At 47.1% G+C, this 26,935-nt stretch overlaps 1 protein-coding gene across 1 annotated transcript in view; it reads left to right on the top strand.

Moving 5' to 3' along the window:
* Positions 1-2,797: 2,797 nt before the first annotated feature.
* Positions 2,798-26,935, top strand: part of CCND2 (cyclin D2) — a gene marked incomplete at its 5' end in the record, with an annotated part of 40,043 nt that continues 15,905 nt past the window's right edge. The window contains 2 exons of the mRNA XM_014959827.1: positions 2,798-2,966; positions 16,940-17,070. Of these exons, the coding sequence (XP_014815313.1) occupies positions 2,798-2,966; positions 16,940-17,070 (300 nt within the window). The remainder of the gene's footprint in view (positions 2,967-16,939; positions 17,071-26,935) is intronic.

The raw sequence follows: 26,935 nt of genomic DNA, 5'->3' as shown, positions 1-26,935 counted from the left end.
GGTGTCCCCCCATCTTTTCCCCCCCTCCTCCCTAAACCCCCTCGACGCCAACCCGCCGCGCTGAGGTGCTGGTGGTGGTGGTGTCTCCCAGGACAGGGTGGGTTCCCCTCCGTCCTGGGGACTTGGGGCTGTGGGGGTGGTGGTGGGGAAGGCTCCATGAGCAGCGGGTGGACCTTGGGAAGCAAGGTACCAGGTCCCCCCCTTGTAGGTTGGCACCGAGGTGAAAATTGAGCTTGGTTGAAGGTCACCACAAGTTTCAAAGCCACGTCTGGTACTTCCCGTGGCAGCACTTCCACCGTAGAATGGTCAGAGTCAGGAGGGACCTTCAAGATCATCAAGTTCTGACGCCCCCCCCACCATGGGAAGGGGCATCTCCCACTCGAGCAGGTTGCTCCAAGCCCCATCTGGCCTGCAAGGTGAAAATCATTCAATGGGGTGATCCGTGGTGGCACAGCGTGGTGGAGCAAGCAGTTAAGCTTCTCGATGAGGTGCTGGTTGGGTTCCCCAGTGTTGTACTTGCCCGTCCCATCCCGCTGGATGTGTGCAGCCAGCTGGATCCCAGGGGAATTTCTCCTATGAATCACCGGGTGAAGGTGGTGGGAATTCCCCCCCCTCCTCAGGGAGGGGTTGGGAGCTGGTGTCGTAGCCAGGAGGTGTCCTGCTGGTGGGGTGGACCGCTGTGGCCGTGGCCCCCATGTGAGAAGGCGGGGAACGATGTGCCTACCTCGTGCCACGTGGATTTAGGCACGTGTTTAAAGTGCTTCCTTGGATTCAGTCCTCTAAATTAAGTGCTTCTCTCTGTCAAAATCTGTCGGATTAGTAACGTTGGGAAGATCAGTCCTTAGTTAACGCAGGTGCCAAATTCTTTGCTGTGAGGGTGGTGAGGCACTGGAACAGGTTGCCCAGAGAAGCTGTGGATGCCCCATCCCTGGAGGGGTTCAAGGCCAGGCTGGATGGGGCTTGGAGCAACCTGGTCTGGTGGGAGGTGTCCCTGCCCAGGGCAGGGGGGTTGGAACTGGATGATCTTTAAGGCCCCTTCCGACTCTGACCATTCTATAATTCAAACTTTTTACAGGTTTTTCTTAAGAGAGAAAAAAACCCACACCTAGTTTCTGGGGCTGGTTACACACGTTAACATGACATTCTCCAAGCCATGGAGGGCTCTCTCATAACCCAGTAGGAATGTCTGTAGGAAAGTGACTTGCTGCTAACGCGGGCGTCTATTCAGAGGAACGACAGCAGAAATGGCATTGTGGGGTCCATGTTTATGGTTTCTCAGCAACGCTGGTTGACGTCTCCTCGGCTGCAAAATTAAAGGGCGTATTTTTTATTTTTTTTTTTTTTGGCTTGCCAGCTCCTACAAGCTTCGCCGGGGCTCCCCGCCACGCTGGGCTCCATCAGGCATCACCAGAACTCAAGAATCAGTGCGTGGAATTTAGTTAGTGGCCAATAGTTAGTGCATGTGACAGAAATGTTTCCAAGGCCTGAGCTTTGTTCGCACTGTAAGGTATTAAAAACTTCTTTTAAGTGCTGGAGCGTGCAGGTCTAGCCTTACTTGAACCCCATGGCTGGATCTGTTGGTGAGGTGCCATGTCTACCTCTAATCACGTTGCAGGGCACGGCCAGTACATACACACCCAAACCTCAGCTTTCCTTTGATTTCACTGGGAGTTTTGGATGTGCAAAGACTGTGGGAATGGATCCTATAGGATTTATTGGTGGATAATTCACCCAGGCTACTTCTTGGCTGTGTTACATGCATTTCCTTTCCGCAAAGCCTGTCTTGGAGTAGTTTAAGCACCATCAGATTTATCTACAGGAGCTTTTGAAGACAGTTTTGGGAGAGAATGCCATCAAGCTAACTTCCCCAGTTTTGAAAAAAAAAAAGAACGTATATCTGGATTATTTTTGTTTATGGTTATCCCTAGGGCTTTAAATGGCTATAAAGTAAGGACTATAGCCATTTAAAAGAAGTGACTAGGAAAGGACCACAGTGACCTTGGCAATATCTAATTGCAGGCTAAACTTTCTGGGTGGGCATTCAGCACTGGAGACAAAAAAAGTAAAATCTTGGCAGGAGCTGCCAGGTCTCATTATTTTCAGTAGAGCTTGACATTTCCAGTGTTGTTTTTTTTTTTTTTAGAAAAAAAAAAAAAAAAAAAAAAAAAAAGTCAACAACTTCAAAGCAGTGGAAAAAAACGTTTGAGCAAAAGCAATTTAGCAGTGATATAATTACAATCAGAGAAATAAGCGAAGTGGGTATTTTTTATTTTTTCAGTAGAGCTTGAAATTTCCAGTTTTGGTTTTTTTTTTTTTTTTTTAGAAAAAAAAAAGAATAAAAAGAATAAAGTCAACAACTTCAAAGCAGTGGAAAAAAACGTTTGAGCAAAAGCAATTTAGCAGCTAGGGCTTTAAATGGCTATAAAGTAAGGACTATAGCCATTTAAAAGAAGTGACTAGGAAAGGACCACAGTGACCTTGGCAATATCTAATTGCAGGCTAAACTTTCTGGGTGGGCATTCAGCACTGGAGACAAAAAAAGTAAAATCTTGGCAGGAGCTGCCAGGTCTCATTATTTTCAGTAGAGCTTGACATTTCCAGTGTTGTTTTTTTTTTTTTTAGAAAAAAAAAAAAGAATAAAAAGAATAAAGTCAACAACTTCAAAGCAGTGGAAAAAAACGTTTGAGCAAAACCAATTTAGCAGTGATATAATTACAATCAGAGAAATAAGCGGAGTGGGTTTATTTTTTTTTTTTTTCAGGCTCACTTATGGCTTTTCTTCTCCCCTCCCCGTCCCCCTTTGCAGGAATGGGAGCTGGTGGTCCTGGGGAAGTTGAAGTGGAACCTCGCGGCAGTCACCCCGCATGATTTCATCGAACACATCCTAAGGAAGTTGCCTCTACCTAAAGACAAGTTGCTTTTGATCCGGAAGCATGCACAAACCTTCATTGCCCTTTGTGCCACAGGTAGGCAAAGGTGCTCTGGGTGGGCCTCTGGTTGAAAGAGCAGATTAGTCACTGCTGGTACAGAGCCTTTTGATCCCCTCCATCCTTACGTGATGCGGGAAGAGCAGCAGAAGCCAGCAGGACAGATTGCCAAGGGCAGATTAGTCACTGCTGGTACAGAGCCTTTTCATCCCCTCCATCCTTACATGATGCAGGAAGAGCAGCAGAAGCCAGCAGGACCAGTTGCCAAGGGCATAGAATCATAAAATCATTGAATGGTTCAGGTTGGAAGGGACCTTAAAGATCATCAAGTTCCAACCCCCCTGCCATGGGCAGGGACACCTCCCACCAGACCAGGTTGCTCCAAGCCCCATCCAGCCTGGCCTTGAACCCCTCCAGGGATGGGGCAGCCACAGCTTCTCTGGGCAACCTGTTCCAGTGTCTCACCACCCTCCCAGCAAAGAATTTCTTTCTGGTATCTAATCTAAATCTCCCCTCTTCCCATTAAAAACCATTACCCCTTGTCCTGTCTGAAACTGAGTATAAACAGAATTCTTTCAGTTGGGAGCTGTAGTGAAGTTATAGCCCAGGTCCTACTAATGTGCTCGATGTTTCTGCGGTGAAGTCAGTGAGACTTGATTAGACCATACAATTCTCTCTTTTGCCCGTTCACTACTTTTTTTAGAGGGCCACAGGTCGTTCATAAGGACAAACGTGGGGCAGCCATAGTACTAAAAGCAGTTAGGGCACATTAGCCCAAAATGTATTGGGCTAATGCCTTAAAGTAATGCATTCATAAATCCAGATAAAAGGTAAAAATTGTATTTTAGCATGGATGTGATACTACAGCATTACTGAAGGATAGGGAATGACAATTTAAAAAGTAATGACTTTTTTTTTTTTTTTAATAACGTTTGGATTCTTTCTGTAACTTCACTCCAAGAAAGCAATGAAATGAGTCTGTTTCATGGGGAACCATTACGCTCCCCTTTTGTCGTGTATTTGGCTAGATAGAGTTTCTGAAAAGTTAGATGGGAGTAGTTGTTTCTGTGGAAGAGAAGCTTTTAATTTATACCTGTCTGCAAAACGCTGGTTTGGGGGTTTTTTGGTTGGTTGGTTTGGTTTTTTTTTTGGTTGATTGGTTTGGGTTTTTTTTCCCCAGTGACTTTAAGAAAATAAGCGTATTCAAGTTTTCATACAAAGTATGAATGGCTAGACCACTTCTTAGAAGCTAGATGTGGAACAGATAAACAGCATGCAGTGTTTTCCAGGTTTATTATCAAGTAGTCTATGGTTTGGTGTTGGAATTCACTACAGCCTGATGCAGCCCTTTGTGATGGGAGCCCTGCTGCCCGTGTGTTTGCGGAGGGGGAAGGAAGACAAGGTGCAGCTTTTGGGTATGAATGTCCACTGCTCTGGCTGCCTCTCGTTATTTGAGATGTAGAGACTGCTTTTCCAATGTTGGCCAGTTTTTACCGCCTCAGTTGATCTGTTTTAGAGATACGGGCTGTGTTAGGGTAAGTGACTTTTTTGGTTACCGAGAAGCTCAAGCTTTTTCTTCTTTTTCCACTGCTGAGTGATGCCTTTCAGCCGAAAGACCACAGGATTCAGTAGAAATATTGCTCAAAGATTACAGGATGACTCTTGGTAATTCATCAGACATTTCTGGGATAACTAGCTTTTTACTTTCTGATGAATCTTTTCCGTCAGCTTTGCCTTCTCTCTTTGCCTTCTCCCCTTACCCAGGATTCATTCACTCTACCTTTTTCTTCTGAAAAAGATTATTTTTTCCCATGGACGTTTCTCTGGATCCTCACAACACCATCAACCATCAACCTCCCACATACGTGGTTGTCTTCCAAACCAAACAACTCTTTTCCTTTCTTTTGTTGCTTTCACCTCCTACAATAGTGTTTTAGTTTCTTTTATTTTATCCAAGAGGACATTTTCTCAAGTGGCGTAGATTTTATGATTTTACTTCTCGGATTCTGGTTTGTAATCCTTTGCCCTTGAAGTTTTCCGTGTAACCAAAACATTACAGGACTGTGAGCCATGAAGGACCTTGCAAAGTCCATGGCTTCTTCCCACGCTTTCTCCATGAATTCTTTGATGGTTAGCTCCATGCTTTACCAGTCCATTTACTGGTAAAGACAGCATCCCCTTTCAGCAGCCCTGAGCCCAGTCATGCACTTAGAATCATAGAATCATTTGGTTTGGGTGGGAAGAGACCTTAAAGGTCATCGAGTTCCAACCCCCCTGCCATAGGCAGGGACACCTCCCACCAGACCAGGTTGCTCCAAGCCCCATCCAGCCTGGCCTTGAACCCCTCCAGGGATGGGGCAGCCACAGCTTCTCTGGGCAACCTGTTCCAGTGCCTCACCACCCTCACAGGAAAGAATTTCTTTCTGGTATCTCATCTAAATCTCCCCTCTTCCAATTTATAATCGTCCCCCCTTGTCCTGTCACTACCCTTCCTGACAAAGAGTCCCTCCCCAGCTCTCCTGCCGGTCCCCTTCAGACATTGGAGCTGTTCTAAGCTCTCCCCAGAGACTTTTCTTCTCCAGGCTGAAAGAGCCCGACTCTCTCAGCATGTCTTCATGGGAGAGGTGCTCCAGCCTTCTGATAGTCTTCGTGGCCCTCCTCTGGATGTGGTCCCACGGGTTTGTGTCCTTCTGTTGGGGGCTCCAGAGCTGGATGCAGTTCTCCAGGTGGGGTCTCACCAGAGCAGAGTAGAGGGGCAGAATCACCTCCCTCGACCTGCTGGCCATGCTTCTTCTGATGCAGCACAGGATGCTGTTGGCTTTCTGGGCTGCAAGCACACATTGCTGGCTCATGTTGAGTTTCTCATCCCCAAGCTCTCCCAAGTCCTTCTCCTCAGGGCTGCTCTCAATCCGTTCTCTTCCCAGCCTGTGTTTGTGCCTGGGATTGCCATGACCCAGGTGCAGGACCTTGCGTTTGAACTTCATGAACTTGCCTTGTTGAACTTCATGCAATTTGCACAGGCCGACCTCTCAAGGCTGTCCGGGTCCTTCTGGATGGCATCCCTTCCCTCCAGCGTGTCGAGCACACCACACAGCTTGGTGTCATCGGCAAACTTGCTGAGGGTGCCCTCAATCCCACTGTCTGTGTCTCCAACAAAGATGTTAAATAGTACCAGTCCCAATACCAGCCCCTGAGGAATGCCACTTCTCGCTGGTTTCCACTTGAGCCATTGACCACAACTCTTTGAGTGCAACCATCCAGCCAGTTCCTTATCCACTGAGTGGTCCATCCGTCAAATCCATATCTATGCAATTTAGAGACAAGGATGTCACTGCACAGCGTCAAATGCTTTGCATAAGTCCACGTAGATGATGTCAGTTGCTCTTCCCTTATCTACCAATGCTGTAGCGCGTTCGTAGATGGCCACCAAATTTGTCAGGCACGATTTGCCCTTGGTAAAGCCATGTGGGCTGTCGCCAGTCACCTCTTTACTTTCCATGTGCCTTAGCAGTTTCCAGGAGCATTCGCTCCATGATCTTGCTGGGCACAGAGGTGAGACTGAGGTGTATTTCCCTGTGACTTCATTTTTTTTCCTTTTTAAAAAAACACTTCTCTCACTTGTTCCCCTGTGTGGTCTGCTCGTTATATGTCTCCAAGGCATGAACCTTTATGAGTCCTTTATGTAGAGTTTGAAAGAGGGAACAGGTCAGGTCAAGAGTTGCTTTTCTTGCAAATGGAAGATGTAATTGACTGTCCCCGGAGCTTCCTGAAAGCCAGGGCACCGTGGTGCCAGCTGTAGATGTTCTTTTCTTCTCGTGCCATTTTCCACAAAGCACTGTGTTGACATTTAGTTTCAAGGAGGACCCACAACCCCTTGCAGTTTCAAAAGCAGAGATCTTATCCACATCCCCATTCCCAATGTAGGAGCAAGCTACTTAGGCCCATTTGCATTACAGAAAAGTGATGTTAGTACTACCATATTTCCCTTTCACTGCCACTCAAAGTCGTTCTTACCCTCCCCGTTGAAGAAAAGCCCCTCCTCACCAGACTTCCTTCCAGATCCAGTTGTCATTTCCTTTTCTTGTCCTATTTGTTGCAGAGCTCTCATCGGCTGCTGTGTTTCTTCTTTCCCTTTCTCCCTCAAAGCTTCTGCTCTCCGCCAGCTCGGGTAAAGCCTGGTTTTTCATTTCCCCATTTGCCTTGTTTCAGCAGGCGTGGGGCTTTCTTTGACATTTGGCTGCTTCTTCCCTTGCTCCCCTCCACGCGTGGTTTTAACTTGAGTTTGACACAGTGATGAATCTCTCTCGTTTCCATCTCAGTGCAGTTTTCTGTGCTTTCAAGTGGTTCCTTTTCTTCTTCTTTGGTGTATCATGCGAAATCTGGCATATTTTGAACTTTTTTTCCCTCTAGCTTGAGTTCTTCTTCACCAACCACACCGTTTTAATTGCCCAGCAAAGGGGTTACACCAGAAATTCCCAAGTGTTGCCTGTTCTTTGCAGAGCCTGTTGTGATCTCATTCCTGCAGTTCTTTGTGTCAGCAAACAGAGGGGGAAGCATCCATTAACCATTCACAGAGTCACAGCATCACAGAATCACATGGGGTTGGAAGGGACCTCTGGAGATTATGTAGTCCAACTCCCTGTTGAATGTCTCCAGAGGAGACTCCACCACCTCCCTGGGCACCCTCTTCCAGGGTTCTGTCGTCCTCAAAGTAAAGAAGTGCCTCCTCATGTTTAGGTGGAACTTCTTAGATTCAAGTTTGTGCCCATTTCCTCTTGTCCTGTCCCTGGGCACCACTGAAAAAAACCCGACACCATCCTCTTGACTCCCAGCTTTTAAGTATTTATCAGAACTGATCAGATCCCCCCTCAGCCTTCTCTTCTCCAGACTAAAAAGCCCCAAGTCCCTCAGCCTCTCCTTGTAAGGGAGATGCTCCAGGCCCCTCATCATCCCTGTGGCCCTCTGCTGTCCCCTCTCCCCCAGTTCCCTGTCCTTCTGGAACTGGGGGGCCCAGAACTGGACCCAGTGCTCCAGATGGGCCCTTACAGTTCTGGATGTTGTGTTGTACGTGTGGGATCACTTTGATACTCATCCCTGTTCTCCTTTCCATTTGAACGTTACACAAAAGGAGATGACACTCGGTGCTTTTGTATATTCCTCTTAGTCATGTTTTATCATTTTGGCGTGCTCTCCGTTTCTCTGTCTTTATTTTAAGCCCAGTTTCTGAAACAAGCTGCATGTATGTAAATCCACGGCCTCTCCTCAGTCCTTGCGGTGATTAATGATTCACATGAGCGTGACTGAAGCTGGAATGTATCCCTCTTTGCTCTTGGTCCCGTCTGAACGTACAGCTGCTGAGCAAGGCAGAACCTCATTCCCTGAATAAAAAGTTCTCTCTTGACTGAGCTGAGAAAGTTCAGCTCCTTCTCCACTGGAAGGGGCTCAAAGTGGTGTCTGGCTGTGCTTCCAGTGCCGTGGCCATGCAAAGAAGGTACAGTCGTTAAGGAAGAGCTTGATGTGGTGGCTGGGAATGCCCCATGTGCAGGCCAGCATTCTTCAAGCTGCCTGGCTTGCTGTGCAGTAAGAAGGTATAGATTCAGGGGCTGGCATAGCCTAGGCTGTCATGATGTCGTTTGTGTTCTCATTCTGCTGGTGACTCGTCCCTCCTCTGTTTTCTTCGCACAGCCCTCCGCACAGTTTGGGAATGTTTTCTCTGGGGTTGCCTGTTGGCTTGTACACGCCGTGCTCCGAGCCAAAGGATCGCTCCTGGAGGAGTGGGAGCTGGCACTGATTTTACAGAGCCGCATGTGGAGCAGGAGAGGGGCTTGCATTATTTCCTTGACTTCTGCGTGCCCTTCACTTCTTCTTCTTCTCCTTCCAGGCTGTTGAGAGTCACAGATGCCCAGTTGCTTCCTTGGGTTACGGTCTCTCCTTGGAGGCTGTGCATGCCACTGTTTTGGCGCAGGATACCCCTTATTGTGTCAGAGCCCATAAGGGAAGGGGTTTTTGGGGAGGACAGACTATGCAAGTCAGGCTTTTGGAAAGAGGAGCTGTGCATCTCTGAACATCCCGTAATGGAGACACTAATCTCAGTGAGAAGGTTTTTGGGGTTTGATTTCAGTCGCGTGCAAAACTTGGAAGCAGAAAGCTTTGCAGACTTGAAAGAGACAGAAGGCAACTTGTGTAGATCCCTAGATTCAGCCCTTTGCGTGGTCTCTGCTGTGCTTTGGCTGAGTCCTGTGGAAGGTGAGATGTTCCCTTGGTGGATACAATGCAGCATCTCATAGATGACTTCTGCATGCCCTTCGCTTCTTCTTCTTCCAGGCTGTTGAGAGTCACAGATGCCCAGTTGCTTCCTTGGGTTATGGTCTCTCGTTGGAGGCTGTGCGTGCCACTGTTTTGGTGCAGGATACCCCTTATTGTGTCAGAGCCTACAAGGGAAGGGGTTTTTGGGGAGGACAGACTATGCAAGTTCAGAGCTGCACGTCTCTGAACACGCCGTAATGGAGACACTAATCTCAGTGAGAAGGTTTTTGGGGTTTGATTTCAGTCGCGTGCAAAACTTGGAAGCAGAAAGCTTTGCAGACTTGAAAGAGACAGAAGGCAACTTGTGTAGATCCCTAGATTCAGCCCTTTGCGTGGTCTCTGCTGTGCTTTGGCTGAGTCCTGTGGCAGGTGAGATGTTCCAGTGATGGATACAATGCAGCATCTCATAGACCAGTGGCTTTCAAAGCTTGTGTCTGCAAAGAGGTTAAGAAAGAGGAGGAAAATTTCAGCCTTAAGTCAGTTTTGTACAGTGTGCCAAACCTCTGCCCACTGTTTCTGGGGCATTAATCACCTACATTTGAAAGCCAAGAAGGCTTTTTAACTTCTGGGCCAAATCCTGGCTCCTTACTCAGACAGAAGCCCTATGGAAGTCAATGGGAGTGTTGTCTGAGTGAAGACTGCAAGATGAGGCCCCATAAACCGTAGTGATCTGGAGGGTAACCACACAGAATGCTTTGTAACACCAAGAGGCATGTTTGGTCCTCAGGACTCCTGCTGGGCAAGTCCACCGTGCATCCTTCCCCTGACATGAATGTACTGTAATCCTGACATCAGCCAATGTAAGAGTGTCTGGGCTGTGTCCCTGCAGAGGATAAAAGGCACGATGTGAGTTTTGTTCAGGACCTGTTCTTTGCAGAGGGAAAGAAAGAAGCCCACGGAGGCTTTCCTGTGTGGGTTAATCTTTTAGAAATAAAATACACGTTGCAAAGTGGCAGTGGTTGCGTGAGTACTTCTTGCATGACAGAAGAAAGGATAATCCACGTGAATTTATTGCCATACAAAAGGAGGCTCTTGTTTGTTCCTGGGAGAGGTATCTCATAGCAGTCTATTGGGTTCTCCAGCAAAATGAAGCCACAAGAGCTATGGAAGCTCCATCAGCAAGTAAGCAGGGCCTGTAGAGTGTTTCATACGAGCAGACTCGCTCCTTAAGTTGTGGGACACATCACATCTGGGAAGATGAGGTGGAAGGAAATGGAGGAAGAGAGACTGTGCTGATACAAGCTGGAGTAATTCCTGTGCTGCCGGATGAGTTGCTCTCCTTCCCACCAGCTGCAGACCTGACCTTTGGATAGTTCAAGTGCTAATATAATGCTGATCCTTGGCTAGGCTTCCTTAGTGAAGGTGTAGAACAACTGAAAGTAATAACCAGTGCGAGCGGTTGTTCAGAAATAGAGTTTATAACCAGCTAACAAGCATGTTACACTGGGTGTTCATACACTTTACATAGACAGCTCAAGGTGTTTCCCTGTCTCTACCTCGCTTGGATGGTTGTGATCTTGACATTCACATTTAGGATACTTTAGACCCGCTTGTATAAAGGCGAAATACTTTCTGCCTTACTGTAGCCAAGGAGCAGAAGTAGGTGTCTACCCTCCTGCCTACTCAAAGAGTAGAAGCAGATCTGCATCCTATTTTACTTCGCAGTTTTTCATTTGGTCATACTTGGCACTGCCATTCCCTTTTTTGAAGGGCTGAAGAGGCATCTGGTTTTGCCTTTAAAACCAGAAATAGTTAATATGGGGGAAAATGGCTGTGTCTTGTAGAAATACGAGAGCAAGAGAAAAAAACGGCTGATGCAGTTCAAACCAACTACATTTGAAAAAAGTAGCACACTGACGCTTGAATTGCATTTGGGTCAAAACAGGCAAGAATTAAACTCGCTACTGACATAGTTTCTCTGAGACCTTTCTTTTAAACTCACCTGGCAGAGTACAGATCCATGCTTGTCCTCACAGTAAAGTAGTTGGCTGGGTGAAGTTTAAGGCTGGTGAAATTTGACCATTATCTATATCATTTTATAAACTGATATCGATTACTGTCATGATTCTGTTCTCCTAAAAGAGGTAACGTGCCTTTTTTTGTTTGTTTTTCTTTTTTTTGGTCCCCTGTGAGAACATTCGTCTTCCTCAAGGCAGCACTTTCCAATTCTCTGTTTGGAGCTCTCAAAATAAACCTCTATCAAATTATAGAGATGAAAACTGGCTGTTAAAAGAACCATCCTGTGCCCAGAGCAGTAACAAAGCTCATTGTAAGAAGGTAGAGTTCCCACCTGGCTTTGGCACACCGGGCACATCCAGCCTGGATATTTGTCAGTGCTTTTTTCCTTCCGGCAGTTTTCATTTGCTGGCTGCGAGTTAGGGCTTCCCCTTGCAGGACCTCTCTGGGTTCCTGCCATCGCTTCCCTCCTGCTTTAGACTTGACTGTGAACTTTGCATTTTCCTGGCTTGGAGGTAGTGAAGTCCAGCGGATCAGGAGAGAGCCAGCAAAATAGTTTGGCTATGGTGTGCAGGAGCATAGAATCACAGAATGGTTTAAGTTGGAAGGGACCTTAAAGATCATCGAGTTCCAACCCCCCTGCCCTGGGCAGGGACACCTCCCACCAGACCAGGTTGCTCAAGGCCCCATCCAGCCTGGCCTTGAACCCCTCCAGGGATGGGGCAGACACAGCTTCTCTGGGCAACCTGTTCCAGTGCCTCACCACCCTCACAGCAAAGAATTTCTTTCTGGTATCTCATCTAAGTCTCCCCTCTTTCAGTTTAAAACCGTTACCCCTTGTCCTGTCACTACACGTCCTGACAGAGAGTACCCCCCCAGCTCTCCTGGAGGCTCCCTTCAGATATTGGAAGAACCTGAGCATCACTTTGGTGTGCTGCACCAGCAGAAGAAACATCCTCAGCCCATGCGTGTGTCCGTGCCCTGGCGGCGTGAGCTCCCATCTGAAAGCAGGATGAGGATGCAGGGTCCCCTGCACTTGCTTGGTGACTCCGGCTGGCTGTGTTTCAAAGGGCACTGTTTCTCATTTTACCTTTTTTTTTTTTCTTATTTCATTTCCAACACTCAAGTGAGTGGGGTTGTGCAAGGTCGATCCCTTCTTTTTAAGGTCCTTTAGGAAAACAGGTGACGCTGAAACAGGGGTGGGATGGTTTCCGGTGTTTCTTGCCTGGGAATAAATAGAAGGTAAAGCAAATCCTGCCTTCGAACAGCCCGTTTCTTCCTTGGAGTGTTGCGTGTGTTTGCATCCCCGTAGAACTCCACGTTGTTGCACCAATCCTCTGACTTTTTACTAAACTCCTTTGACTTTGCCACGGAATTGCATAAATCACAGCCAAGTCTGAGGCAGAGCCCGTGTCTTCGGTGCAGGCGCTGGGTGCCAGATAACCAGTGCTGCACAGAGGTCCAAAAAAAAGGATTTAACCCATAGCCTTGCTTCAGGTGTCCAGTAAGAAGTGATTTTTGTAACATTCCCTCAGGGTTCATCACCTCCGACAAGAATTTAAAATAAAAGCATATGTTTCAGAGTCAAATGTTCAAGTCCTCTCTCTCCCTCTTTTATTTTGATGATTTTTTTTTTTTTTTTAAATCTCAGAGCAAGCTTATAACTTAATTCTGGGGGCAGTTTTACCTGGGTGAAAACTGAGGGAAGATGTCAGGATTTGGCTTGTTGTCATGAGGGAAGCAGGGATAGAGTTTTATAATTGAAAATGATGTGTAAGTAGCTTGTTTTGAGTTTCTCGATGGAATTTCAGAGACTCGGAGGGGGGTTCTGCATCCCCTCAGATACGGTACTTAATATTTATGCTTTCATTGCACCTTGACAAACATTTCACGTAGTTATTGCTTTGCTTGAATATGGAAATATGTTAATTACGGCCTTTATTCCACTGCCTGCTCTTTTCCTCAGCCTTTTCTATTCAACCCTCTAGGTGGCCCAGCACAATGTGGCTTCTTTTCTTTCAATGAGCTCTTTCCACACTAATAGGGTCCAGGGTGATGTGGAGAACCATGTGCACAAAATTGGTGCACCACCCCCCATCCCTTTGTGGGCATGTCAGGTTAAATTCATATCAGCAGGAGGGTCACTGCCATGATTTTCAATAGCGCGAGATGAGGTGATGACTTCAGACAATGGCGCCACACTCTCCAGTTGGAGACACTTGCCTCACCAGTTGCAGTAGTTAATTAATATGCTAAAAATAGAACCCAGTGATACAAATCGCTGCCTGTTGTACAACAAAGACTGGGCATGTGTAGCTTTGATAGCCAAGTTTATGGTGCTTGTTATGGAGGGAAGTTAGTTTAGAGCTAGAGGCAATGTAAGACTTTCTGGATGCTGAGCTTTAGTCACTCTGGGCCTCTGGCCATTCGCTCGCTGTCTCATTTGCATTATGAATGACATTAAGGGAACTAACAAGGTTATTGGGCATAGAAGTGTTCTCATGTGACCCCACGTGGAAGCAGACCTACAGCAGTGCTAGTTGGCAGGGGCACTGTGGCTCTTTATTCAGCTTCCTAGGAAGACGGTTTCTGGGAGTAGATATAAAATCAGCCACGAGAAAGCCGGCATTTGGATAATGTGAATGTCCTGATGGCAAGGAAGGCAAGGAAGTTCAGGGGGCAGGCTGGAGCTGTGTCCTTCTCTCAGCCCGTTGAGCCTGGGTGATGCTGAGCGTTGAGTGTGGGTTGCAGGAGCTCAGATCTTCCCCACCAGCCACGCAGGGCTGGGTGAAGCAGCTCTGCGGGGACTTGGTGACCACACAGTAGGGTGTGGGTCCATCTGGATCCCCGGGTGGGTCCATTTTTCCCTGCTGCGGCCTCAAATGATGGGTGGAAGGGGGTAGGTTTTCATTCTCAGATACCACATCGTAGCTTTCAAAGGGATGTCCAAGCGCCGGCAGAGTTTGAGAGGTTTCACATCATCTTTTTACTACGTCTTCCTCGAAACTCGAGACAAGGAGGGGTAAATGATGTAAAGCCCGTTGCCACCCATGGTGCCCTTGCATAACTAGGAGACGGTTTGGGAAGTCCAATGATTGAGTGCAGGAGTTGCATCCCAGCCTAGGGCCACCTTGGCCAAGTGCAGCCTCATTCACGCCAACGCAACCACGCGGGATTTGCAAACCCAAGCAAATGCAGCATGTACAAAAGGAGTAACAGACCCGTGGAGATGCAGTCTTGGTAAATGTATCCCATTTCTAAAGAAATTAGTTCAGTTGCTGATGAATTTCTCGATGTAGATGAGAGCAGATTTTTGACATGTTGAAGTGAACATTCTTAAAATTTATTCAAGTTTGTTGTTTTCTCCATGGACCGGGACAAGACTCTGGACAGTCACGCAAGCACATAAACATTTACAGCCTTTATAAAAACCTTTCTTTATTGGAGTTCTTTAATTATTCCTGCTTTTCATATTGGACTTTGCAAACTGGTGGCCTGTCTGTCACGCTTTTTCCATGGAGCCACTAGCTACCAGGTCAACCCACAGGAACAAGGTGCTACAGCAGTCACCCAAAACCGAGTCCCGGGGGCCCTCCAGCAGGATGGCATAAAATGAGGGTCGTTTCGAGGGCTTAAAATCTCATTGTATTTATGGCCTGATGATGAGTGCAACCAGAGGCTGAGGCACTGGGGATCGGGCAGGTTCTGTGGGGAGCGCATGTGCCATGTGTCAGGTAGCTTCATCTATTTTCCCTGGTCATCCATTTACAGGCTGGATGGGGCTGGCCCTTGCACGTGGGTGTATAAATCCATGTGAGGTAAATGTGCAAGTGATTTTGAGAGTGGGGGTGCAATTCCTGTTGCCCCGACATGTGCCACGATCAGCATCCTCAGGGCTGTGTCCCACGCTGATAGGTAGGAGTCAAAGCCCTCCTACTGACACGCTCATTAGTGGGGGCAATATAACTTAATTTCCAAGGCTGGCCCTTGCACGTGGGTGTATAAATCCATGTGAGGTAAATGTGCAAGTGATTTTGAGAGTGGGGGTGCAATTCCTGTTGCCCCGACATGTGCCACGATCAGCATCCTCAGGGCTGTGTCCCACGCTGATAGGTAGGAGTCAAAGCCCTCCTACTGACACGCTCATTAGTGGGGGCAATATAACTTAATTTCCAAGATCATCAACTTCCCGATGTACGGGGGGGGTCTTACTATTACGATAGTGCATAATTACCATTTTTATAATAATGGCAGTCCATATTCATTGCGTCTGTCAGTGGGAATTTGCTCTGTCAGAAGTGGTTGTTGGAGATTGATGTCTGCTGAGCTCCCCTGGTAGGAAGGACAGTGGGCTTCAGCAGCATGCAGGGGTGGGCTTGCAGGTGGTCTTCTGTCAGTGGCTTCGTGAGACAGATAAATCCATGTCAGGGTTTCAGCTCCTCCTCTTCTTTCCCCTCTTCTAACCACCCCCTCCAGTCCATCTAGATGAACATTATGACCCAAGACCCATTCTTACCTGACTGCTTCATTCCTTGTGGGTCCCAGGGACACATTCCAGCCTGGAGAAGAGCATGCCATCTCCACAGCTATTGCAGATTCTGCCAGCTCAGAGTCTGGGAGGCTGAAAACAACTCTTCATGTGTGCAAAACTTGAGTGGTTACGCAGACATCAAGAGGGTTACAGAATTTGTGCTAGCTGAAGAGGGAAGGCTTGGGATCTGCCCTGAACAGAAGGGCACTTTTCTGTAACAAATCTGTTTCTATAAATAGGCTGAGTATATTGATAGTGGTTTATTTCATATTAAGTATGACTTGGGTTGCCTCTTCCTGCTCTTCCCATCCCCCCAGCTGAAAACTGGTAGAGAAGGGTTTGTTCGTGAGTTCAACTGAACAACTTGCAAACTAAATTTTATTTTAGGGAGGTATCACTAACCAGGAAAATCTTCTGGAAGTGGTATTTAGTAAGATCTACCAATAAACCAGTGCTGATCATATCGTACCAGTATCATAAACCATAAAGGCCTTATGAAGGTCACAAGAACATTTAGTTTTATTTTCATTTCTCTCCTGATCTCCACAGATGTGTGAGAGGAAGTTTTGAAATGTATTTTCAACTTGCTTATTAAGAAATAGTGGTAATGACAAACGTGATCTCTGTTTTTTCTTTGGTTATGTAGCTATGGGCTGTAAGTGTTCTTGGTCCCTAATTGCAAAGGTGGTAAAGATGAATTGTTAATTAAACCCTTTTTCCCGGAGAGGTCTTTAAGTGCTCGCCTTAATTAAGTCTTTAAAAACTGACGTGACTAAAAATCTCAGTTTGGTCCTTTGTGATACCGTATTCCAGTTAGTTTTGCGGTTTTACAGAGAGCTCTAATGTTACTGAGACCCAAATTTCTGACATAAGTTGCAGAAAGCCTCCTTCTTCTCTTTCCTTTTCTTTAAAACTAAGGAAAGACTATTAAAAATTGTCCAGGTTCACTTTATGCATCAGTGAGAATAAAAGACCAAACCGCATTTCCATTTTAATTTGCAGATCTGTTACCCCTCCTTTGACTGCTTGTGATGAGCAGTGTGACTAACGAGCTCTGCTGGAGCAAAAAGAGTGGCACTTTTCCCTTTCTTCTGCTTCTCTGGTTTTTATTCTTGGGTGTGGTTTTTGTTTTTTCTTTTTTTTTTAATGTTGCTTGCCTCTGATGTTTTGCAGCTTTTCTGGTCTGGGCTTGGACTAATTCCCAGATCTGTTCTTGCAGATTTTAACTTTGCCCTGTACCCACCGTCAATGATAGCAACTGGAAGTGTGGGAGCAGCCATCTGTGGCCTTCAGCTCAATGACGGGGACAGGTTCACGGACCTCCTGGCCAAGATCACAAACATAGATGTGGTGAGTGTCCCGCATTCCTCTTCTCCTTTCACTTCTGAGGGCGTGGTGGAGAAACAGGGCTATCAAACCCAGCTTGATCTTGAAAGCCCAGTGGAGCAAAGGAGGGGGAAGCCCCCGGAGCGAGTGGGTTGCAGGCATGGAGCTGGCACAGTGCTTTGGACCTCCAAAGCTCCTTGGCCTCCCCTGGGATCATTTTTCATTCACACCTTGTTCAGCATCTTGGTGGGGAGAGCTTGCTCTGCCTGCTGTGGCTGATGGTCAGGGGTGCTGTAGGGGAGAGCCACCTGGGGTACCACCCTGGGGGCGACCAGGCAGACAGCATCCCCTGGGGCGTAAGGTAAACCAGTACGTGCACCAGTCCTGCGATTGCAACCTTGAAACTGCTTTTCTGGCCCTCACTGAGGTGTCATCTAAAAGTCCTTCACTTGCAGAAAGTGAGGAATGAGCACTGGCACAGTGTGGGGCAGATGCAACCCAGGCTGTCTAGGTTTTCACCACGCCCATCCCATGAAGGGCATTTCTTGGCTTCTCAGAAGGTCCCCTCGGCAGCAGGAGAGGTGAATGATGACTGAAGGGTGGCCAACGTGACGCCCATCTACAAGAAGGGCCAGAAGGAGGATCTGGGGAACTATAGGCCTGTCATCAGAGGGACCTGGACAGGCTGGATCAATGGGTCAAGGCCAGTGGGATGAGGTTTAGTTAAGGGCAAGTGCCGGGTCCTGCGTTTTGGTCACAACAACCCCCGGCAATGCTACAGGCTTGGGGAAGAGTGGCTGGAAAGCTGCCCAGCAGAAAAGGACCTGGGGGTGTTGGTGGACAGCCGGCAGAACACAAGCCAGCAGTGTGCCCAGGTGGCCAAGAAGGCCAGCAGCATCCTGGCTTGTGTCAGGATCCGCATGGCCAGCAGGAGCAGGGCAGTGATGGTGCCTCTGTACTGGACACTGGTGGGGCCTCACCTTGAGTGCTGTGTTCAGTTCTGGGCCCCTCACTACAGGAAGGACATTGAGGTGCTGGAGCGTGTCAAGAGGAGAGCCACCAAGCTGGTGAGGGGTCTGGAGAATAACTCATATGAGGAGAGGCTGAGGGAACTGGGCATGTTTAGTTTGGAGAAGAGGAGGCTGAAGGGAGACCTTACTGTCCTCTACAGCTCCCTGAAAGGAGGGTGTAGAGAGGTGGGTGTTGGCCTCTTCTCCCAAGGGAATAATGACAAGACCAGAGGAAATGGTCTGAAGTTGGGGCAGGGGAGGTTTATATTAGATCTTAGGAAGAATGACTTTCCTGAGAGGGTGGTCAGGCACTGGAACAGCCTGCCCAGGGAGGTGGTGGAGTCACCATCCCTGGTGGTATTTGAGAAACGTGTAGACATGGCACTTCAGGGCATGCTCTAGTGCCTGAGATTGTTGGGTTGTGTCTGTGGTTGGTTTGGTTTTTTGGTTGGTTGGTTTGTTTTTTTGTGGTTGGACTTGATGATGTCAAAGGTTCCTTCCAACCATGAAGACTCTGTGATTCTGTGTATCTGGTGGCAGTTCAAGGGTGCTGAAGCTCACTCAAAAGTGAGTTTGCTCTTCTGGGGTCAGCTTCTAGTGGGGACACCAGAAAAATCCAAACCAGACAGCTGTGCTTGGCTCAGCAGAAAGCTGGGAGGGCTGAAAGCAGCACTCAGGGTGCCTTCCCCAAGGGGTGGTCCCTCTCCAACGGCATCCCTGCATCAGTGGACACTTGCAGGGAGAGCTTATGCTCCTGCAAATCCAAACCGCTTGGTCTGTGGATAAACAGGTGTTTCATCTCTTGTGAAGCCGACATGTTTTGCCGTGATGAAATTCCCTCGAAAGAAGCTAAGTGAGGCTTTCTGAAATGCAGGCCACCAATAGGCTAATACTTTTTTGGTACCATAAAAGTATCAGTTTTCAATGCATTGTCCTTAATGTGCCAACTATAAATCCTTGTATTGCTTTTACCTCGCAGAGTAAGTAAACTGTGCATAAGGTCTGTGATAATATTGTCAAGAGAAGGTTTGTTTTTTCCAACAAATGTTCTGTGTTTTGGTTAAAAAGGAACAGTCCAGTTTAACAAAAAGGGAAGAGTTTAGCTATTTCTTTTTTACTTTTGATCATATTGATTTTAATTTTCAAGTGGAGTTCTGGGCCTTCCCATTTCTTCTAATTGGAACTGAGCTTTGCACAGAAAAAAAAGGAACATTTCCAATTCTGAATGGAAATTCTGAATTCTGAATTTCCAATTCTTACATTATTCCAGTGAATAATGTAAAACAAGTAGCTGCAGAAATTTAACGTATATTTATTTCCGTGTAGATGGACATTTCACACAAGTAATTGCTCTTTTCGTGTCTGTTTTTATAAGTGTGGAGAAGCAGTGGTGATACATTACAGTAAGCAGCAAGAGCGTGCAAGAAGAATAATCCTATATAACAATTGGGATGGCACGGCCTGGTGCAGGTGTTGCACAAAGCTTATTTGTACAGTTGTGACATTTAGGCTGGATAAAGCCATTATTAAGCTTACTTCATTTGTGCGGATCTGGGAGGACTCTTAAGACAAATGGGCAGATGTGAGAGAGAGGGAGCAACATCTTGTTAGCAGAGGTGCCCTTTAAGCAGCAAGAGCGTGCAAGAAGAATAATCCTATATAACAATTGGGATGGCACGGCCTGGTGCAGGTGTTGCACAAAGCTTATTTGTACAGTTGTGACATTTAGGCTGGATAAAGCCATTATTAAACTTTCTTCATTTATGTGGATAATAAGAACTGTCTGTTATTGGTGCTGATACTGGCAGTTATTGGCTGAATTAAATTTTCTCCTTGAAGGTTTGTCTGACTGGATGCAACAGGATGAGTTTTGGATGCTGCATCCAGTGAACGTCTGGGAGGACTCTTAAGACAAATGGGCAGATGTGAGAGAGAGGGAGCAACATCTCATTAGTAGAGGTGCCGTCTTGTGAATATCCAAGCCAAGGTTGTGAATATCCACAGAATAAGGAAAACAGTGGTAGCCACTAAAAGCTTCTTGCCTAACTCCCATGTCTTAACTCCAAGGAGTGTCTGAAATTGCAACCTGCTGGACCAACTTGGTAGTTGGCAGGACAAGGTTAATGATGAGAGTGAGAGAAGGACAGCGTGAGGTGAGGAATGGGAACACAAATGGCTCTTACGGTGGCAGAGGAGGGACAGGGAGGCTTGATGAGTGCTGGAGAAAGGAGTAATTGGAAAGTTTAGGGGGAGCCATCACAAGATCAGCAACTGCCTCTGCTGCCATGAAGCAGAACGGAACACATCACCGCTTGCAGAAATCTCTGAGTAGGCTTTTGGAAGTACTCTTTTCGAGGACAGAAGAGAAGCAAGTGGTGCTCAGGTACTGCCAAAACCTGTCCCTAGAACAGGTGCTCTCAGCAGAGCTCATCACTTTGTGCTGTGCTATCTGATGAACCGTACAGTCTTCCCATCACTAGACCATCTTCCCCCTGTTGGTGAGCTCCAGACAAACTTCCCGTACTGTTTCCACAGTATTTGAGCTTTTGGTATTTTGGAGTATTTTGGTATTTGAGTATTTTGGAAAGGTAATACCAAGGTAGCCCTTCCTGGTGTATTTGAAATGTTTGGTGGGTTTTGATCAACCATGAAGCAGCTGGGTTGTCTTTCTGGAGATGCCAAAGGGTTTTCAGGGTAGTTCTTTGTCTTCTCTAAGATTTCTCTGTGCAGTCACAAGGGTCTTTTCCCTCCTTGCTCTTTTTCAGCACAGAGAGGTTTGTGTTGCAGTGACAGCATGGTGCTGACAGTACTCAGCTCTTAGGCGAGGTCAAGTGAGCTCAACACGTGAGCCACAAGGGATGTGTCGGAAAGGTAATACCAAGGTAGCCCTTCCTGGTATATTTGAAGTGTTTGGTGGGTTTTGATCAACCATGAAGTAGCTGGGTTGTTTTCTGGAGATGACAAAGGGTTTTCAGGGTAGTTCTTTGTCTTCTCTAAGATTTCTCTGTGCAGTCACAAGGGTCTTTTCCCTCCTTGCTCTTTTTCAGCACAGAGAGGTTTGTGTTGCAGTGACAGCATGGTGCTGACAGTACTCAGCTGTTAGGTGAGGGCAGGCGAGCTCAACACGTGAGCCGCGAGGGCTATGTCATTGGGACCTTGCAAGATACTTAGATTCATAGAATCATAGAATGGTTACAGTTGGAAGGGACCTTCAAGATCATTGAGTTCCAACCCCCCTGCCCTGGGCAGGGACACCTTCCACCAGAACAGGTTAGTCCAAGCCCCATCCAGCCTGGCCTTGAACCCCTCCAGGGATGGGGCAGCCACAGCTTCCCTGGGCAACCTGTTCCAGTGTCTCACTACCCCTACAGTAAAGAATTTTGTCCTACTATCTAATCTAAATCTCCCCTCTTTCAATTTAAAACCATTACCCCCCATCCTATTGCTCCATTCCCTGATAGTCCCTCCCCATCTCTCCTGTAGCCCCCTTCAGGTACTGGAAGGCCGATATAAGGTCTCCCCAGAGCCATCTCTTCTTTAGGCTGAACAACCCCAACTCTCTCAGCCGGTCATCATAGCAGAGGTGCTCCATCCCTCTGATCATCTTTGTGGCCCTTCACTGGACCGGTTCCAACAGGTCCATGTCCTTCCTGTGTTGAGGTACTCCAGGTGGGGTCCCACCAGAGCAGAGAAGAGGGGCAGAATCACCTCCCTCGCCCTGCTGGCCACACTTCTCTTGATGCTGTGCCTCCATTCCCTGGTCACAGGGAAGACCATTTCTCTCTTTCCTTCCTTTCACCTATCATTTTGCCAGCAAAGAGATTCTGAGCATCCCTTCCTGATGCAGCCCTTGCTGCAGTAATCTGTTCCTTAGTCACGTTCATGCATGGGGTCACGTTCAGAAGGTCCCAAAAAGCTAGAGGCAGCTGCTTGCTTTCACAGATGCTCCTCACAGGGGAAAATTAACACCCATGGATTTCCTGCAGCTCCTCTCCATGTCTTTCTTTCTGGTTGCTGGTGGGTGCCTCGCTGCTTCACCTGGGAAGCCCTGCTTGAGTCAGAATCCCAGCTGAACTCTTCCCATGCTCAGTCTGCGTGCTGGGGATGGTGATGAAGGCTTGTAGGGACAGAAGAAAAGTCACAGTAGGGTGTCTTCATGATGGAGTTTTCCTTCTCCTTGGTCTGGTAGAGCCCATGTTAATTGAGTTTCCAAGCATGTTGACAACATACTACACGTGACCACTTTTGAGGGGGAATACATGGACTTTTTTGCTCCCTTGGGAGTTTTTCTGGATTCTCTTAATTTGATATTTACTGATGTACACTTAAAGCTCATATTCTTTATTATAGGAGGTACTTGAAGCTTTCTCAGGCATCCCAACACTTCTTAATAGGAGGCTGTTTTGCAGCAACTTGTAGACTGGACAAACTTTCGTGCTGAATTTTTCTTTCCTGATTGTGTAAGTTTGAAAGCAAATACCTGCCAAAACATCTTTGTAGTTCTTGAGTGGTTAGAAGAAGAAAAGATGTTTTCTGCACTGGAAGATTTCTTCGTGCCTTTTCTTTGAAATTTAGCAGATGGGTTTTTGTCAGAAATGTGCTTTTTGCCATCCTGGTGAAAATCTTCCCAAATTTGGCTGAGCATCCATGCCTTTGGGAAAAAAAAAATAAATAAAAATCACTCTTCCCAAATAACAAAGAACTCTTAACATTTTACTGGTCACATCCTCTCCAAGAGTCTGTCGGCACTGGGCTAGAGACAAGCTTTCTTCCCTTTGCTCCTGGTCTCAGCCCACAACAGCACAGACCACTGAGGAGAGTCTCCCAGCCCTGGAGTCAGGGTGTGCTCAGGCCAAAAGGTGCTTCTGGATAATTTAATGACTAAAAAATTGTAAGTCTTTGCAGAAGTTAGAGGTGGTGTCATTTTTTCAAGGTGTTGCTGCTGTTGGGACAGAGGTGGCCGTAACTCAAAGCCTGTCTCCTGCAAGCTGTGAAGTCTCAGCCCAACCAAAGGGGGCCAGAATTTTTAAATTGGGCAAAATAATGTATTTTTCATTAGCCAGCTGTTTGGAAACTGGAGAAATATTTTGGTAGTCGCTTTTCCCGTGACTTGCGGGTTGGAGTCAGGGCCCAGGGCTGGAAAATTTCATCCTGCATGTTAAAGCTTGAGAGAGAGATAAGCAACTAAAAGCAAGGTCTCGGAGAAGTATCAGGCAGTCTTAGCAATAGGTAGTAATTCCAGCCTCGTCTGTAAAATGTATTGTTGGAAAAAATGTACTGGCTGGATTGTGTAAGAGTTAGCCCAAGGCTGTGTTGGTGAAGAGTAAAGACTATTGTAATATATTTTACGCTGGGACTTAATTGAAGTTGAATGAGCAGCTTCAGTTCTCTCACTTCCTAATTTCTGGTGCCCGAGAGCCCTTCCTGCAGCAACACAATTAATTCATCGTCGCTGTGTGAATGGTTCTGTTTTCAAAGGGGAGGTTGGGGAAGAGAAAGAAAAAAAAAAAAAAGAGAGCTCCTAGGCTTCAGGAGCATCACGCAGTGGAAAAGGAGGGAATTCACAGAAATTGCCGTTCTGCAGAGAGAAGACTTTTTGCCCCCTCTCTGTGCCTCCTGGTAGCCCACAGGAAACAGCAGAGAGCTGAGGTCCAGAGGGTCCTGGGGTGCTTCTGGTTCTTTTTGTTGGAGTGCGTGATTGCTTAGGATGGGAACAGATGATGGGGCTTTCCCACTGGCTTCTCCATAAACTGTCACCGTCTGAGGTGAAGCATGCAAAGATTTCAGCTTCAAAGTTGCAAGGGGACGAAAATAGAGAACGATAATGAAGTCCTGATGCAGCTTAACTGCAATGAGCTTTCCTGAATTTTTACTGGTTTATAATGCTAATTTGAGGCTATCTGTTTGCTAGGAAATAGCAGCATAAACCAAGAGGCTGAAGTCAATGGAGTTATTTTAAATTTACACTGGTGTCACTGAGATTGGAGTTTGGCAAGTCAATGGAGTTATTTTAAATTTACACTGGCGTAACAGATTGGAGTTTGGCGTTTAGTGCTATAATGTTTTTAATGGATGTTTGATTAAGAATGAGACCAAAACCATGTCATTAATAAACAGCATTTCATTTAGAACCCAGCTGTTGGGTAACAAAACAACCAACACACGAGTGTTTCTTTCAAAAAACACACTGGTGTCAGCTCTCCGTGTACGGATCCCTAGCAGCGCTCCGGACTTTAGACGAGATGATAGCACAAGGCATCCCGCCAGTGTGGTTCTGGGGATAACAGTTATTTCTGATAAATAGCTTGCCCTGGGCCATTTGGTGAAGGTTGAGTCGCCGTCTGAAGAGACAGCGACAGCGAGGCCACGCAGACCTCGGTTTCATTACTCCTTCCACCTCCCAGAATAAACACCAGGGAACTACCCTTGGGGAATGAGAGAAGCTCAGCAGCCTTACAGGTAGTGAAAGTCACTCTGCGTGGTATTTATGAATTGCCTTTTCTGACCGTTCTCTTAAGGGCTGGTCTCACACACCACTTCCCACAGCTCTGCGGGACAGGGGCTGCGTGTTCCGAGCTGTTTGGCTGCCAGAGGGTGGGAATGTTTCCTTTGCTGTTCCTGGGAGAGAGGAGGAGAAGCCGGCGTGCAAAGAGTTAACAGACCTACTCGCAGGAAGCATCTCCCGGTGGGTCATTGCAATGGAAAAATAAACAACTGGGGAAGTGGGGAATTTCCACAGCATCCCAGACCAGCACTCCCCTGCGAGCAGTATCCTGTCCCCAGTGGAGCCAGATGCTTCGGAGGAGGATGCGAACGTCCCCGCTGTGTACAATTACGGGATGTGAGGAAGAGTAGCTGAAGGGGTAGGGCACATTTTAAGACCTTGCCATCAATATTCTGCTTTGCCGCAGCCCTTTTTGGGGCAAATCTGTCTCCTCACCTCTTGGAAGAGCAGCCATCAGTTCCTGGGAGTGTCCTCACAAATCATGTGTAGGATGTGCATTCCCTGGCCTGGTTTACTGCTTCCATCTCCCTCGAGTCTGCTCTGAGCCCTTCTGTTCCATGGTACCCCAGATCTCCTTGTGGAGGAGAAATACGTTAAGGTTTCTGAGGAGCTCATGAAACTACTGCAGGTGTAGGTACAAGAGGTTTTTACCTGTTACAAAGCACCTCGGACCAGAATTTTGTAGGCTAAATTCAGTGAGAATTAGGCAGACAACTAAGTTTTAAAGATAACCCTGCTTTGAGCGGAAGGTTGAGTTAGGTGACTTCTAGAGGCCTCTTCCAACCTCTTTCTATGAGGCTGAGTGCACTGAAACATAGAAATTATTACCTTATATTAAAAACGTGTTCAGGCTTACATCATTGACAAAAGCTGGCAAGGTTAGGTCCCAAATTAAGCTGGTTAATAGCTGTTTGTCTAATGAACTCTATAGCACTGTAGCCACCAGAAAGGCTGGTCGGGTTGGCTCTGTGTGCTGGTGAGGATTGTATGTACCTGTAAGGAGCATCTTCTTCCTGGACCCCAGCTCTCAAGGTTGCATCTGGATGACAAAAGGAGTTGTCTTCCCCAGGATCAGCAGCAGGTGAAAGGTTTTCAGGCAGAGCTGGCACGTAGGCTTGTATGTGGGCACAGGTATTTTTTGAAAAGTCTGGTCCCAGGTGGGAATTGGTGTGTGCTGAGTGCTTTTGAAAATCCAAAGCGTATTGAAGGGCCTGAGATAGAAAGAAAAAAAAGGAATGGAGCTTTTTGTAAAGTCTCGTTGAAACAGTTGTCTGTGAGCCCTTGAAAATGTGGAGTCAGGCTGTTTTGAAGACTGGATCCATAATAAATGGCATTTAAAATATCTCCACTTAAATGTGCTATGTGTGTCAGTGCTGGAATTTTTCTTTTTTCCAGACCCTTTTTTCAGAAGGGTCTGAAAACCCCCTCCATAAGCAACCTGGTCTGGTGGGAGGTGTCCCTGCCCAGGGCAGGGGTGTTGGAACTTGGTGATCTTTAAGGTCCCTTCCAACTCTTTAACCATTCCATGATTCTGTGATTCTATGATAAAGATCCCTGCAAATTTCTGAACAGAAACAACGTTCAGAACCACCGCACTTAAAAATTCAGCTTCTGTTGAGCTGCAGTGTGAAATCATGGAAATCTGTCTTGAACGGGCAGCGTTTGAACGTTGTCCCTCCAGCGCATACACCATTTATCCCCTCTCTTTTGTGGTGTGTAAGGGCCTGTGGTTTTGGAACCAAGTAACAGGACTCGCTGTATCTTATCCCGCCTTATTCGTTGCAGACCACATTTTGTATGCAAGGAAACGGCAGACAAAACGGCCTGCGAAAAGAAAGGAAGAATGAGATAGTTTCCTAAGTTGTCTTTGCCTGAGTTGGCAGCGGCTCGGCTTCATTCAGCTTTTTTGTTCCCCAGTGAGCGCTGTGCGTGTGGAGCAACAATGGGGTGATGCAGTGACACCGCGGGCTCATGGCGGAGTTCCGTCAGATCCATTCATAAATACAGCCCGGGCCGGCACGACGAGGAAGCCAGCCTCCCCCTTTACCTCCCCCCAAAAATCCCCCTGCCCTGAGGAACTGGCTCCACAGCCTGAGCATCGCCGCCGGAGGAGCTGACGGGCTGGTGATGGATAATCCAAGGTTGGAGCCTTCCTCCCCAACCTCTGGTGGAGAATCCTCGCTCGGCGCCTAACAGCTTTCTGTGAGGCAGGCGGGGGTTTGTCACAGCTTTTTAAAAATCACTTTTTTTCAGTAAATCGACTGGACAAGGGGTAATGGTTTTAAGTTGGAAGAGGGGAGATTTAGATGACATACCAGGAATAAATGCTTTGCTGTGCGGAGGGTGTGGCACTGGTACATTTTGCCGAAAGAAG

Source organism: Calidris pugnax, unplaced genomic scaffold (assembly GCF_001431845.1).
Source record: "Calidris pugnax isolate Ruff unplaced genomic scaffold, ASM143184v1 scaffold373, whole genome shotgun sequence".
NCBI classification, from domain to species: Eukaryota; Metazoa; Chordata; class Aves; order Charadriiformes; family Scolopacidae; genus Calidris; species Calidris pugnax.
The sequence above is the reverse complement of the archived record's forward strand: the minus strand, read 5'-3'. Positions and strand labels throughout refer to the sequence as shown.